Source organism: Poecilia mexicana, unplaced genomic scaffold (genome assembly GCF_051168715.1).
Source record: "Poecilia mexicana isolate PSO_F unplaced genomic scaffold, ASM5116871v1 scaffold_3, whole genome shotgun sequence".
NCBI lineage: Eukaryota > Metazoa > Chordata > Actinopteri > Cyprinodontiformes > Poeciliidae > Poecilia > Poecilia mexicana.
The window spans coordinates 3,137,052-3,153,529 of NW_028263372.1; the positions used below are offsets into that span (position 1 = coordinate 3,137,052).

General features: G+C 40.0%; 1 protein-coding gene across 1 annotated transcript; it reads right to left on the reverse strand.

The window, feature by feature from the left end:
- Nucleotides 1-9,460: 9,460 nt before the first annotated feature.
- Nucleotides 9,461-13,255, reverse strand: LOC106909328 (hatching enzyme 1.2-like). The gene is made up of 9 exons (XM_014975678.2): nt 13,181-13,255; nt 12,856-12,859; nt 12,693-12,770; nt 12,418-12,573; nt 12,176-12,296; nt 11,763-11,941; nt 10,915-10,996; nt 10,231-10,355; nt 9,461-9,643 (listed from the first exon to the last, which is right to left on the reverse strand). Coding segments are annotated over exons 1-9 (807 nt in total). The 5' UTR covers nt 13,241-13,255; the 3' UTR covers nt 9,461-9,641.
- Nucleotides 13,256-16,478: the final 3,223 nt, after the last annotated feature.

Below are 16,478 nucleotides of genomic sequence, written 5' to 3' on the forward strand. Positions count from 1 at the left end.
ACAACACCGCCAAAATCCTCTTAGCCAGTGATAAAATTAAGGCATTGTGACCTTATTCAATCACAAAAATACAAAGCATCTTTCGGGGCCTCCAAAGCCCAGGGCCCCGGGCTGCAGCCCGGGTAAGCCCATGCTAAAATCTGGGCTTGACCATAGCAACAATCTGATGCTATGAGTTAAATCTTTGCGTTTTAGCTGTTCATTAATGCATCTTAGTAAACTACAATTACATTTGACTCCTCGGTCAATTAAACTGGGCCCCCTCTCCCAGACTTCACTAAATCCATGGTGAAACCCTATTAGTGGTGCTGATGTTCTTAGCAGCAAGAGAGGCTCCTAAATCAAATTCTGCTCAAGGCCTCATTCAACATTGGACCGGCCCTGGCTGCATGATGAGCTAGACCCGCTGCAAAGCGCATTTCTTCAGCATTTCTGCAACTGGCTACAACTGCAGAAATGCAGCTGTATCCAAACGGGAAATTTAATTCATGTGGCTTTAGTAAATCTTTCATTTCTTGTCTACTGAGTTTTAATGAGCACCATATCAGCTCTTTTATAGTCAAAACTCATGGTTTGGTTGCCCGGGCTTTATGGGATGAGTTGTTCTGATCTCAGCGCAGAAACTCTACCTGACTTCAAGTAGACAAAGCAATTTATATGCATTGTGTCGACGCAAAAAATAAAATAACACAAACCAACATGTTGCGATAGTCACGAGGCAAGCAAGAAAGCTCCTCCATGGGCTGAACCCCAGGTCTACTAACACACCGGCTAACAGGTGTTGCGTCAATCCGCGTTTCCCCATCAGATACGGTTCCCCCTGTTTTAAAGTGGGGAACGGTATCTGATGGGTGAAATATGGTCATTTGTCGTGGCTTGATCTGTGAAGTTAACTTTATATAAGCTCACTGATATGGACATTTATATCCACCCCCTGTGAGGATGAGGATCCATGTTTCTTTGTAGAATTTATCAAGGTAAGAGTCAACGCAGACAGTCAGCATGTTGAGGCGTAAACACACATGCCGCATACAATACTTTGTTCACAAAGAAATATGCTCACCGCATACCTCTAAATGTGCACCTATGGACACCTTTAACATAGAGGGAACGGTATCTGATGGATGATTTTCAGTCATCAGATACCGTTCCCCCCTTTACCACAGGGGGAACGGTATCTGATGGGTAATATTGAGCATTAAAATGCATTGCCCTGTTTTTATTTCATATTGCACTATCTATCTATCTATCTATCTATCTATCTATCTATCTATCTATCTATCTATCTAAACATATATATATATATATATATATATATATATATATATAATTATTATTATTATTAATATTATTATTATTAGTAGTAGTAGTATTACTATTAGTTTCACGCAAAAATGTGAAGAAAGTGTGACAACTTTGCCGAAACATGTTGTTTGAGCTTTCACGGTGTCCATAGTTCCCCAGACAAGCGTGCCGAACAAGCGCGTGCTTTCTCAGTGCTCATAACGAGCACGTGCGTATTTTGCCGCGTGGGCGGTGCGGAGTGGCAAGAAGACAAAGGGGGAACAGTATCTGATGGGGAAACGCGGATTGACGTAACACCTGTAACACCTCAAACTTCAACAGCGCAGACAGTAAGCATGTTGAGGCGTAAACACACATGCCGCATACAATACTTTGTTCACAAAGAAATATTCTCACCGCATGCTCAACGCATACCTCTAAATGTGCACCTATGGACATTTGCTGTTCCCATTATTCTGTGTAAGCAGAGCAAAAGCAGTGGATTTTAGATTGACTCTTATCTTGATAAATTCTACAAAAAAAACATGGATCCTCATCCTCACAGGGGGTGGATATAAATGTCCAAATCAGTGAGCTTATATGAGGTTAACTTCACAGATCAAGCCACGACAGCCCAAGAAATCCCACAAGAAAAACATAATGCAGTTGTGGCACTGAAAGACTAGGCCGTGCAGAGACCTTTGGAGGCAGGGGCTCCAAGTTAAAAAAGGGCACATTGAACAAGATCTTAAAACACCATACAACAACATAGCAACAACCCATATTAATCAAAAATTTAACTGGATCCTACTATATCTTTGCCATCATGTGGGGACAATGCAAAACAAATGTAGTCTATTTTCCCCAACAGGTGTAATGTTACTGTTCCTGCTGCTGACAGAGCTGGAGGGCTGAGTTGATCTGATTAAGCTCTAATAATATCTACTCAATGTCTACAACTTGGCTGTAGACTGCTTTATAGATCAAAAAAGCTCATAAGCTATAATTTTTTTATGTTGGCACCTCTGAGATCTAGAGAGAGCGAATTGGGATATCAAGGCAAAGAAACTCAGTAGCTGCTGGTAAGGTCCTCCAGACATTCAGGGGCCCCTAGAAATGCATACCATACATCTAAACCTGTAGCATTCATTTATAGAGAATGACAATGTTATTACATTTTATTTAATGCATTCAGCTGAAATTCTTTTTACATTTAATACATTTAATTTAATTAGGACATTTAATTTACTTTGTAGAAGTTTAAAGAATCATCTTGATAGTTTGTTGTGTTACCATGGCTACAATATGGTTTAATCTTTGTGTTTCAGTTGGGTTTGTTCATAAATACATCACAGCAAATAACCAATAATCAGTGATTGATTTTAAATTCGGCCAATAAACCGGGTTTCCCTTTCACAGATTCACCTTAATATTTAGACATGTTAGTGATGCTGAGGTTCTAGTAGGAAGGGTTTGGGGAGGGTTCTGTCTAAGGTCCCATATTACCTTGGGCCGGCCCTGCATGAACAGCTGCTGCGATGCGCATCTCTGGAATCTACCTGGAAGCTGCGGATGCTTTGGGGACATTTTGATTCATTTAATTGTGGCATGTTTGGGTTTATGCTGCGGTTCTAATTATTGCTACAGTATTTTTGCTGATGTTTATTTTGTGAACACTATGGGCCGAATCTTCCTTTAACACTTGAGGTTCTGCAGTAACTTCTATTTACAGCCGCTCACCTCCAGCCCAGATCCCGCCAGCAGCGGCTTTAACCCGCCTGATAGAAACGCTAAGGAGAAGCAGAGCAAACAGAGACCAGGTGGTACCGGGTGGTACCGGGGCTTAGAGGTGCATAGCGACGCGGTGACAGTCACAGTACCGTGTCTTATGTCAGAATGTCTGATATAAAGTCAGAGATTCTTTATATCTGTCGGTGGGACCAACTCAGACCTCCTGTAGCGAACCGGGCTTTTAGCAGCCTGATTAAGTTAAAGTCAGAAGTTTTCTCTGCAGCCGAAGTATTTCTGTGTTAAGGGGCGAGGCGAGTTTTTTTCCCGCTATTGCGAGAACAATTACGAAAATACAAATACAAACAGTTTTTCTAACGTCAACAACAGACCTACGTTTTTATTCACAAACCAGTGTATGGACAAAATATTCTTGCCCATAATTTGATAGAGGCACAGATCCGCCCCTCCTCCTCACCACGGACCCGGTGTCTGAACAACATGGAGGCAGAGAAACTGAGAGTCATTATTAGACTGAGGGCAGCCAGACTAGTTTATTTTGCTAAATTATTATATTTAGCTAAACATTATTGCTGAGGGTGTTAATCCACAGTACTCAGCCACCCCCCTAACTCCTCCTAACCTTCAGCGGACTGACTACTGACCAGCTCTCCATTTCACGGGTCCTAAAAGCCTCTAATTCCTGGGTATTACCGCAAAGAATATAGAGAACTTTTGTTTAAGCTGGGAGCGAGAAAGATTCGTCTAAGCTCTAACTACCTTCATCCAGACGTTATGACCTGCTTCAGTCCATAATTCAGACATCGGAGTAGCCCCGCCGGTGTCCGAGCTCATAAACCACGTCTGTTCACGGTAGCTCTTTCCCTGTCATTAACGTGCACTTCTTACCGGCCTAGATAATTTTAGAGACTAGGAATAAGTCCCAGGGTCATTATTTATCTGAAGTAAAGAACGTACGAAGCCACCCTGATTTACTAAGACCATTAACATTGATTTCACATTAATCAAAAGAATTAAATCTAGTTGACTCAATTAATTTAACTGTCCACGTAAATTAGACTTTAGTATTTTTATTAGCAAGCTTTAGCAGGAGAGAAAAGACATACAGCAATTAACAAAGGATTAAGTAATCAATAGATTTAAGAAAATTTAGACATTTCACCTAATTCTAAACCCTACACTGTGTCTTACTCTAAACAGAGGCTTTGGGGGAGGCAGTATTACTTGAACCCAGATGCAGAGACGTTCCTTGGCAGCAGAAAACTTTAACGTCCATGGATGGAGTCCTGTCTTTGTCTTGGCAGAATCCTTTTAGAATAAATCCAAAGTTGAACTGGTGAGAATCCTCAACGAACTCAGTTCTTTATCCAAATACAATCTTTGTCTATTCCCCATGTCCACTGCAGCATCGTTGGAATCCTTTGGGTTGAGTGTGGGGCCGCAGTCGAATCAGAATCCCGGGTTGTGGGTAAATGGATCTTGTTCCTTCCTTGTGCAGCGAGCAGTCTCATCGTCCCGGGGTATCAGCACGCAGCCCTCCGTTGATTCTGCATCTCCATGTGTGCTCGACTCGAACGCTGCGGAACAAAGAACCCCAATCCTCCTGTCTGGTGTCTTTTTATTCTTATCAGCAGCCGCTCAACTTTCCTCACGTACTTTTTTCCTTGACGTCAACTGCCTTTTGGTTGGCCTCAATCTTCAGATGAACTCCCTTGTTTTTTAGAACTGAACTTTCTGAAGTTCTCCATTTGCCTTCTGCACCTGTTTCCTTCATGCATCTCAAAAATCTCACTTCCTGTTTCTGCTTGGACAGATGATCTCATATCCATCACCGTCTTGGAGACATGATGTCTGTTCTAATGACCTAATTAATGCCTTGGTCACCTCTGCTCTCCTTTCGGTTCCTCTTTTCACCTGACCTTTCACCTACCATCTACCTCCAACACAACATCAGTGACCTTTAGTTACAGTTACACACTTTACACCATTTCAAGTTCAATGTCAAAATCACATTTATAACCTTTTAGTTTCTCTGATTTAGCATTCATTTGTAATTTTATATAACCATAAATTTTTAGTTACTGTTAAGGAAGAATATATTATCTAAAATAGTTAACTTTGGAAAAAGTTTGGCTCTCTCTTCCTCTGGATCCCAGGTCCTCTCGGCGAGCCATGTGTAGCCACAAGGAAAACAACAATGCGTGTTGACGTCACAGAATTACAGAGTTTAATAAACTTACACCAGAAACTGCAGAACAACGGAGACATACATTCATTTACCTGACACACTTGGAAAAGAAGGAAAGAAAGAAAAGCAAAGACGTGCAAAGACATCTTTGGAGAGTTGCAAGAGCAAATCTGATCTGTTACTTCTGTGTAGAAAGTTTTATCTTCTTTTCTTTAATTTATTCAAATAAGGCGTATCTTTGCTCATCCAATCCAGGAGCTATCTCTGACCCTCTATCTGAAGCCAGAAACCCCTGCCGTGTTTACGGCTTTTCACAGATGAGTGTGAAAAGCTACAACTTCTCCTGTATTGTTTTCCCACAGACAAAAGGCAGTTCAAACGATCCTAGCAAACCATCTGCTGTAACTACAGGTAACATAAAGGTCAAAAAGTCAGAATACATTACTAAATTCAAAACCACAATTAGGCCATTTGAATCAAGACATGTTAAGTTTTAAAACTAGATTATTTTAAATTTATTTTCTCAACATTACTCTTATTATAATCATGATGTGAGTTATTACAGACATTTCTGAAAAGAAACCAAGAATAATCCATTATTCTAATTATTTGATACCATGTTACAGTTACTTATTTTACCTTTAAGTACTTCCATAAGTTTAAGAGTAAGTGTAAATATTCTTATAATCAAACCAACATCAACCACCGGTTAAACCAATATTAATTATTGGCTTAATTATAAGTTATCATTATTAATTTAAGTATTTTACTCTGGGTTTTATCCAATTACTCAAAATGTTTAGATTTTATTCCTTAAACCTTTAATGCTCCGAAATGAGCAATCTGAACTATTTTTATTCACTGCAGGCTGGAAACTTCCTCTTTCTTCAGGAAACCTGCTCTTCCTGTTCCATGACTCTCTTTCTGTCTGATTATGTTTTTTTTATGATTAAATAGAAAAAAGTAGAATTAAAGCAAAGTTTGCAGGACACTATAACAACACACATAACCAGATTAATTTTTTTACCGTCTGACTCTACTGTTGGGTCTTCATGTCACCTGTGTAATCAGTTTTAAAGATAACTTTATTTATTGTTATTATTAAACTAAAATCTCCAGCATAGGGAAGTGGGATGAGGTCGACTTTTCTCGACAAGGGGCACAAGCAGGCATTCTGACATACAAAAAAAACAAAAAAACAATTCAAAAAGAGCACTAAGGGCATCAAGGATATAAGAGGCAGGGGCTCAAGCCACCACTCCCGCCTCTGTACGTGCCTGCTGAAAGACAATGTGTGTGGGATTGATAACATTTCTACTGAGCATCTGCAAAATGCCAGTAAGAAACTCTGTCCATTACTTTCTATGTGTTTTACTGGCTTTCAAGTACATGGTTTGCTACCTAACTGAATGCTATTAATCGTATTAAGAACAAAGCTGGTAAGATTAGCTCTTTGGAGAATTACAGACCCATAGCTTTAGCTAGAAAGAATTCTATTAAATAGGCTGGAAGAATTTGTCTTGACCTCTGATAATCATTTTGGTTTCAAACCTAAACATAGCACAGACAAGTGCATCTTTGCACTAAAGGAGATTTTAGACTTGTACAACTTACATAACACTACAGTATTTATGCGATTTATTGATACTTGTAAAGGATTTGATTGTGAGAATCATCAAAATTAGTTTTACAAGCTAGAAAATGGAGGTGTACCCAAATGTTTAATTAGAATTCTGAATGGATGAACTGTCAAATTGTAAAACAGGCTTTGTTGTTGGTGATCCCATAATCAATAACAGATAATGTATGCAGATAATTTGGTAGTCCTGTGCCCGTATAGTGCTGGCCTTCAACTATTACTAAGGGTCTGTTCCCAATACGTTTATGATTTTGACATTAAATATATTGCTAAGAACATCAATATTATGATTGTTATAATTAAGGCAGGGATGCACAGTGGCGCAGTTGGTAGAGCTGTTGCCTTGCAGCAAGAAGGTTCTGGGTTCAATCCCTGGTCCTTCTGCATGGAGTATGCATGTTCTCCCTGTGCATGCATGGGTTTTCTCTGGGTATTCCAGTTTCCTCCCACAATCCAAAAACATGTCAGGTTAATTGGCCTCTCCAAATTGCCCCTGGGTGTGAGTGTGTGTATGCATGGTTGTTTGTCTCTGTGTTGCCCTGTGACAGACTGGCGACCTGTCCAGGGTGACAGGCCTCTCACCTGGAACGTTAGCTGGAAATAGGCACCATCAACCCTCCCGACCCCACCAAGGGACAAGGGTGTAAAGAAAATGGATGGATGGATGATTAAGGCAGATAAGCATCTGATAACCTCTGACTTTTCTTCTGGTGGTTTGAAGGTGGGACTAAGCCTAAATGTTGAGTTTCATGAGAGCTGCAGCTGAGAGGATATAAACATAAAGAAGAGAAAAATGGACAATCTCTGAATTGCAGCTCTACATTCAATTTTCAGCCTTATTGTTCTCTTTTTAGGTTAACTAAAGCGCTCGTCCTCTCTACTCTTAACATTTTGTCATGTTAGTAGCTCTCATAAGGCCTAAGATGCTTTGTGAATAACTTTTATCTTGGAAAGCTCAAGTTTAAAAATTCTATGAATTTTCATTGTAGAGCTGAACGTAGGAGCTATTGCAAGTCTTAGAATTAGCTTCAGATAATAAAGCATATACTACCGTGTTTCCCCGAAAGTAAGACAGTGTCTTACTTTCTTTTTATCCCCAAAAGCCCCACTATGTCTTACTTTCGGGGTATGTCTTACATTGGAAAAAAATTGTCGAATTTTTTCGAATCGGCGCGGTGACGTATGGAGGGGGGACGGCGCAGGCGTGGGCAGGAGGCGGCGCGCAGCTAGATGAGAGGTGTTTCCCCGAAAAGTAAGACATATGTCTTACTTTCGGGGTACGGCTTATATTAGCCGACCCCCCTGAAACCCCCGATACGTCTTACAATCGGGGGTGTCTTACTATCGGGGAAACACGGTAGATTCCCTAAAAACTGTGAAACAGCCCTTTAATGAACAAGATGATTATATATAGTATCTTTAACTATGCAAGTCCAGGTTTTCTTAGAGTGAAATCTGCACTTCAGACTAAACACACAAACAACTCATGAGGTTCTGACTGGACATGACCTCTAGCTTAACCTCATTTGAAATGGAGTTCTTTTATCACTGCTGTGATTTCTGTGAATGTTTCCACCTTTTGGCACATTGCTACAGTAAATTTAAAAATGTACATTTTAAATAGCATGAATATGTTCTCATGTCCCCTTTTCTAACACCTTATACATTTCAGTACAATCTATGAGTGAACGTTTTGGCCTGGATGCACAAATCCCCCTGAATACCACTGTGATGGTGGTGGCAGCATCATCCTGTGGTGATGCTTTTTGTCCACAGAGATGGTGCAGCTACTCAGAGCTGCTGGGAAGATGGATGGAACCAAATAAAAGGCAATCCTGGAAATGAAACGAAGAGCCTTGATAACAGAACAGGGCTTCAAGACTTAAATCTGAAGAATTTTAACTGCTATTGCAATAATACACAATTTCACCAAACATCAACTCCTTCAGGCTGAATACAAATACATGCCACACTTTTCAGATTACTTAAAAAAAAGAAAGAAATCAGTGCATTATGGTTTCACATTTATGTACTACTTTATGTTTTTCTCAAAATAACTCCTAATGAAATAAACTGAACTACCAACAGACTGTAGACACAGTCTGTTGGTAGTTCCAGTTTCTTGCTAGTTAGAAAGTAGCTGATTATTGTTTTGGCCATGCTGCCTTTGGTTATTATTATACTATATTATTGTAATTATTTGTTCTCCATCAGTGATTATTTATTGTCAAATGAATCCTATTAGGTTACTAGCAGGACTTTAGAGGTCAACTCTATGCTGAGGGGTTTGCAGTTATCAGCAGCATGAAAGCAGGAATGCATTAAAACATCGGTCATCAAGATCTGGAGTTTGGTTCCTCTGTTCTAAAGCCTTACTAATGCTTATTTATGTGAAGATATATATTTCGGCCAATGTGTATAATTTTGATCACTCTAGCAAATGTGTCAAATCTCTGATTAAAAGTCCAGATTTAATGACATTAAAGCCCACAACGAAGGGATGTCGGCTTCTCACTGGAACTACTGAGTATTCAATCAAACCTTCTGCGCTAAATAAAAGCTTCATTATAATCAGGTTGTGAAGAATGCTTCAACAGCTCTAACCATTTTGAATGAAACTTTATTTTTATTTCCAGTATTTTATTTCTTCTCATTTTGCTTCACATTCACATCAGCATTTAATGATTTTGGAGTTGGCAACTAAAGTGCACCAATCCACGCCTCCTTCCTTGGCATGTTCCCATGTCAACAGCTTTGTAGGTCAAAGGTCACAGCTGAAGTTTCTGCAAATCAAATTCACATTGGTGATGGAGCTTTGTTGAACCATGGATAATAAATGTAGGCTGGCTGGTCTCTGACCATCAGTAGCTGCTCAGTTAGACACTAATGTTAGTATAGGAAGGAAACGGCAGCATGGTGGTAAAACACTTCTACCTCCTCTTTGTTGTGGTTCCTACTTTTCTAAGGGTCAGAATGACCTTCACACAAATCGAACAGGTGACTGTTACTGTTGTTGACAGTAGATGGCAGTCTTCAGATGTGTGTAGACTATTTGTTAGATTTGGTCAAACCATGCAAGAGACCCTCATATTTGATTATATTTAAATCATCCATCCTCACCCTCTCTCCCAAAGCCTCATCAAATAAACAAAAATCTAATGTTTAGTTGTCATCTGGTAAGATGTCAGTTTAAAACCCCTAAAGAATAGCTTTCTAAAAGTTCTAAGCTGAGCTGAGAGCAGACAGGCTTCTTCAGCTCATGTGTCAAACTGAGGAAGAGCCACTTTTTTCTTCCCCTATGTTTAATCACACCACCTAGAGTACAGTGAGAATAATATACTGATAATAGTGTACGATTTATTACACTTACAGCATTTGTAGAGTCTGTTCAGCCTGTCAATATCATTCTGGCTCATCTGTGTGGCCTTGCCAAAGGACACGTTGCTGTTAGGAATGGGCTCCATGGTGGGAAGGTTGTTCTTGGAGAAGGCGTACCTGAAGAGACGCAGGTTCCACACAGACAGGTGATCACGCCCAACACTCCCACTCAACTCTTTAGTGGGCAGAAATATCATTAAGGCTAAAATGCTACAACTTAGCCATGAGTCTTCTTTCCAATGTCTAAGTCAGAGTTAGATGTCAGCCCTCCACAGACTCTGATTAGGCCTTGAAACAGCTGCTACAGTGATGTATTCTAGCCTTCTTTACTTTGGAGAATTAGCTTTCTCTAATATGCATTTTCATGTTTTCTAGTTTATAGTAGCAGAAATTTAGTGTAGTGTTCTATATGTGCATGTGACAGAAATTTTTAATTTTTTTATATTTACTTTTATTATAGGTCCAACGAAGGACATCAGCCTGTGGCTAGAAAACCTATGTACAAAACAATGGTTGCTCTGTGTCTCACATGTAACATGGTTTAATGTGCCATCCTTGATGAAATACATTTGAATTGGAAAAAATTACCTGCTGATTTAAAATTTACAAGTAAAGAATCAAAATTCACCAAAAATATTTTAAGTGTTGTTAATAAAACAGCTAATTGTTTCTTTACCTCTCATATTGCATGACAGAGTTGTAATCATAAGGAGTTCCCTGGTTCAGAGTGTTAATCTTATAGAAGTTATACTCCATGCCTAGAGAGAATAAAGGAGAGATGCATAGTTTTAGGTTTGATTGAAACAGGTTTGTGTGCCTCGGTACAGAACTGGTAGAGTCCAAACTATGGATCGGATTGAGAGAAAAAAAAATGTATGAATACTCAGCATGCTGCACATCTGCAGCAGCTCAGCCACTTCTTTAGATCACCCTGCTTTAAGACTTCTGCTAAATGAAGACATCTGCATGCTGCAGCACTCTGCATTCATAGCAATAGTGTCTAAAAACTGTCATTACTTTTGTTTGCTCCATGTTTTTCCCATAAGAGTCATTAATGATGTGGATGTCTACAAATTTAAACATTTAGATTTTATGAAATATCTACACACAGGCTTTGATTAAGTGTAGCATAATGCAAGCAAACATATTTAAAAATATAGTTAAAGAACATCAGGTTGAATTTCACCCTGTGTTCTAATCTGCCACCTGCTGGTGAAAAATGGAGAACAGCTTAGTTTTCTAGTTTGCCTTTATACATCCTGAAAACCTTTCCTTGGTTGCAAATCCATTCAGTTCCACTGGTTTCAATATCTCAGACTGATCAGGGATTAGGTGCAGGCCGCTTCCAGTTGGTGCACAGGGGGGCAATGGAGCTAAAAAACCTTTACAGAGGCCTCACTCGGTCACAGTCATGGTGAAGTGAAATAAAAAGATTTTAGAGCTCATCTCAACAATCTTTAAAGTAGAAGGTAGGACTACCAAGCATGAACCAATGATGGGCAGTGGATGATGGGAGTGTGTCACCTTCAATGATGTTGTCCCAGTGCACTCTGATGTGGTTGTCCCTGTCGGAGCGGGTCTGCTCGTGGTTGAAGCCCAGGGCGTGCAGCAGCTCATGCTGGACGGTGCTGTGGTACAGGCAGCCCTGGCGGCTTAGAGACACTGTCTGACCTCCACCCACACGGCCCACATAGGAGTAGCAGCTGCAACCACACACTCACATCAGAAGTCCATTGCAACAGAAACATCCAACATCCAACACTGCAGCAAACCTGATTTTGACTAACCAATCAGTTTTATACCAGCCCTGCAGACCCCAACCACTATTCTGATTAGCCAGTCTTTAAGTCATCTGAAAGTGTGGATTTTAGCTCAGCATTTAGGATTACCACTCTGAACTAGCATTTAATGTGGAAAAAACAAAAAATGAGACGCACCCATTCCTAGATTCAATGCTCAACCATTCATGGTCACCGTTCTGGTAAGGCCTGAAGCGGATGCAGGAGACCGTGGAAAACGACTGCAGCCCACGAACAATGATCTCTCTCTCTCTGTCAGCTGTCTCTCTCTCTGTCAGGAAACATTGAAATTCCAGACCCATCAGGTACAAGTGGATTCAGATCAGCTGTTCACCTTTGTGTTCTCAGTTCAGTGGGAAAACCAATGAGCTGCTGCTTACAGTAATGGTTGGCAATGTAGTAGGGGATGTAGACGTTCCCATCAGTGTATTTCAACCAGAGGCACCCACTGGAGGTGCAAGGGTCAGCATTTCTGTCTGCCTCAGACCGTAAAGCAATGTCTCCTCCGATGAGGACCGGTTCATCAAAGTCAGGAGCTGCCAGACACACACAGCTACAGCTTACATCATCTGGTTGCATGACCAGGTTTTTCCTTGGAGTGGATTTTTTGTGCAACAGATAAATGTGAGCATTGCTGACTGGAGTGTTGACCTACTGCGGTCTCTGTTGGCTCTCTCTAGCAGCTCACCCACAGACAGCTCTTGGGAGGTGTCCACCTCCAAGGTAGCAACCTCTGTATGAAATAAAACATTTAGATACTGCTCCAGTCCCTTTCAGCTTTAAAAACGAGAAAAGAGTGCTGCTAATTTCTAACTTACCTTCCTGTCCTCAGTCACCACAGCACAAAAAAGAGAAAAATGATTGTTATACATGCATATCAGAGACATTCTGCTGTTGAAACTAGCTTTTGTACAATCATGTTGTGTTTTAATAATTTTATTAACACATCTACATCCAAAATATTTTAATAGGTGTTTTATGTATTTATTAAAATATATTTTGTTGTTTCAAAATGTTAAATATCAAGAATTCTTCTTGGCATTAGGAAGATTCCCACCTATATTAACCTTTCTAATCTGCTACAGAGCAACAATTTCCAGTTCTGAGCAGCTGCCGCTGCATGCCAGCACTGGACATGTTTACCTCAGCCCAGGAGAAAGACAGAAGCACCAGAACCACAAAACACCAAGAGAAAACCTGCATGGCTGCAACAGACCTGTGAGAGACAAAAACATGGCCATAAAATATGCAACTGCGGCTTCTGTATGCAAGCTGTCAGCAATACACAGAGGCACGTTGCTGTTGGATTCGTGGATCTTACCCAAGAGCCAATAACTCTCTGCCAGCAAGGGAGACATTTTATACTCACTATCCAGCCAAAGGCAAATAAACATACGAGTAAAAGTGCAAACACTGCAGCACACCTTTATCAGAGTAAGCTGAAGTTTCTGGGGTTTCCTCCCTACTTTATGTTATTTGCACAGGTGTTTCCAGAACAGGCCGTCAGTGTGGAACATCTTACCCTCCACTGATCACTGACTAATGGCTGATTTTTTGCTGTTCACACGGCCTCTGCAGCTCCTTTTTTAAACTTCTTATCAGAAGTTACTGAAACAGTTTTATTTGATGGACTCTTTCAGTTAGTCCCTTTTTCTGTTTTGCTTCTGTCAGACGTGGTGATACTGAGATGATACCAATCGTTGCACAGAGGATGCTGCTTCCTCCACACGGCACCTGAGCCTGAAACACCTGGAGGAGATGAATACTCTTGTTGCTGTTTCTGGACTTCAGCTCACTGTTCAACACAATCATTCCCCAGCTCCTGGTGAGCAAACCAGCTCCCTTTGGGCTCAACACCCCCTGTGTAACTGGCTGCTGGCTTTCCTCACAGACAGACCCCAGTCTGTGAGGGTTGGGAAAAATACTTCAAGGTCATCTTCCTCAGCACTGGCTCCTTCAGGGCTGTGTACTGAGCCCACTGCTCTTCAGCCTGATGACCCATTTGTAAGGATTTGGTTTTCTCTGTGTTGATTTGAGTTTCTCTGTGTGTTTATCTTTGGTTCTGTCTTGTGAGTCTCTGTGATGTTATGTCTCGTTCCCCCTTGATTGATCCCAGCTATGTCTAGTTCCCCTGATTACCTCCTGTGTATTTAAGTCCACCTGTTGTCTTTGTCTCTTGTTGTGTCCTTGTCTAACGTCTGTCCCTGGTCGTTGTTGCATGTCAGTCGTCTCAGTTGAACTGTGTAGTCCTGAGACTGCGTAGCTCTCATTTATTCAGTTCTGTACTGTTTGCTACCAGTGCTGAGCCCGAGCCTTCCGCTCTGCTGTGCTGCCAGCTTCCTGAACTGTGTAAGAGCTTATCCTTCTTTAAATCATTTATCTTCTACGACCTGGGTCTGTCTGCGTTCTACCTCACCACCATCACCCCCACATCTCTGTGATAAAGTTCTATGACTTAGTATTGTTCTATGACTTTATATTTTTGTGTTTTTATTATGTAAAGCACTTTGAACTGCCTTGTTGCAGAAGGACATTTACGTCCTACCTGTAAATGTGTGATACAAATAAACTGATATGTTTCTGTTTTTTCTTTTAGTTTAATTTTTCAGAAAAATACTTTATCGTCATACCACTTGTGTCTACTTTCTAAGTACGCAAACAGGCACATACTAACAGCATGTGGTTTGGTCTGGCTGTTTCACAGTGGGTGGGTGATTTCACAGTGGGTGGGTCCTTCATTCAGTGGTGAACTGAATGTTCCTGACTGATAAGCCCAGTGTTTTGCAACAGAGAAACAGATGTTTTATTGGGTTCTGTTTCTGTGTATTCATTTCTTGGTTTTTATGTGTTCTGTTCCCCTGTGAGTCTCTGTGATGTCCTGTCCTCCCTGTTGATTGATCCCAGCTGTGTCTAGTTCCATGATTACTCTTCCTGTGTGTTTAAGTCCACCTGTTGTCTTTGTTCCTTGTCGGGTCCTTGTCATACATTCGTTGCTCCATGTCGTCCTACCTGTCTGTAGTCTGTTCCTCGTGCTACCCTGTTAACGTATTTATCATTAAATCATCTTCATTTTCATTATGACAACCTGGGCCTGCCTGCGTCTCCCTCACTGTTCACAAACACAAATCATGACATGTTTAAAATTATATATGTTATAGATGTTTATTATTTAACAGATGAGCTAATAATAAAAGAAGATTAACGTTAAATGTTAATTTTAAAAAAAAGTTTTCTTTTAGGACATTTTGGAAAAAGTATGCAAAAAATATGTAATGTGCTCCATGTAAGATTTCAGTGGTTCAGTATAACGGTATGGCAAGAAAATATTTCTATTGCATTGTCTTTGTTTTCTTTTTAAAGTGTTTTTTCTACATAGTCCAACCATGTTTGTTTGCTTCATGGTAATGTCTTGATTTAGATTTGTGGTTTTGAAGTCAGTTGATTCATTTGGTAAAATTATGAGTTTTACACAACAATGTGACTCCAGAAAACATTGCATGCACCAGACTTCTGCAACACACTCTTCCTCATTTTTGTTACAACATACAAACATTATACCTCTGTTTCTACTTGCTGCGTTATGAGAAGTTGTTGCAGTGGACATTTTCAGAACCTATTGCCTGTGAACTGGTTATTGCACTAAGCTCTACAAATGAACCACATTGCCAAACATGTAATCATTAAGACATTTGTTTTGGTGCTCATCAATATTGTTTTGAATAAATTCAAAAATGACTTGTATGTATTTTATTCTCTTACATTTAGCTTTGCTTTACAATAAGTATATTTTTCTTGAAAATTGATCTCTAGATTTTCACTGTCAGATAGCGAGCATGAAAATGTTTAACCAATCAATCAATACTTTGGAATTGTACATTTTTTCTGGGATATGTCTAGAAATTAAAGCTCTGCACATCATCAGTTTAACTTATTTTATGCTGCACATCATGAAGAGTTTGAGCTCAAGTGAGATATCTTTCAGTTTGTTGTTATATTACAGCTGACTGATTCTAGTGGATAATTGTATTAAATAGTTGACATACTGAGTAACTTTATTTGACTGAGGAGAATCATACTGAACTGAATATTTATTGGACTGACCTATTGACTTGGAATAGATAAAATTATAATTTTATGTTTCTGCTTTCATTTGGATGTATTCTGGTTTTTCTGAATACCAGATTACTTCACTGGCAACATATAAATGAACTAAACTGTCATCAGATCTCATCCTTTACTGGGGACTGCCCATATAGAGTATGCAATGTGCAATAGAATTATATAATTTCTTCCTTGGCAAAAGCAGCATGTTACAGAAAACAAAATGCTTTGAAGGTTAGTGTGACCTTCATATCACACTAACAGCTCAGTATCCAGGCAACAGAGACAATTTGCCACAGTAACGTCCTTAGCAGCTCTGCTAATCCACCTCTTTTGCTTT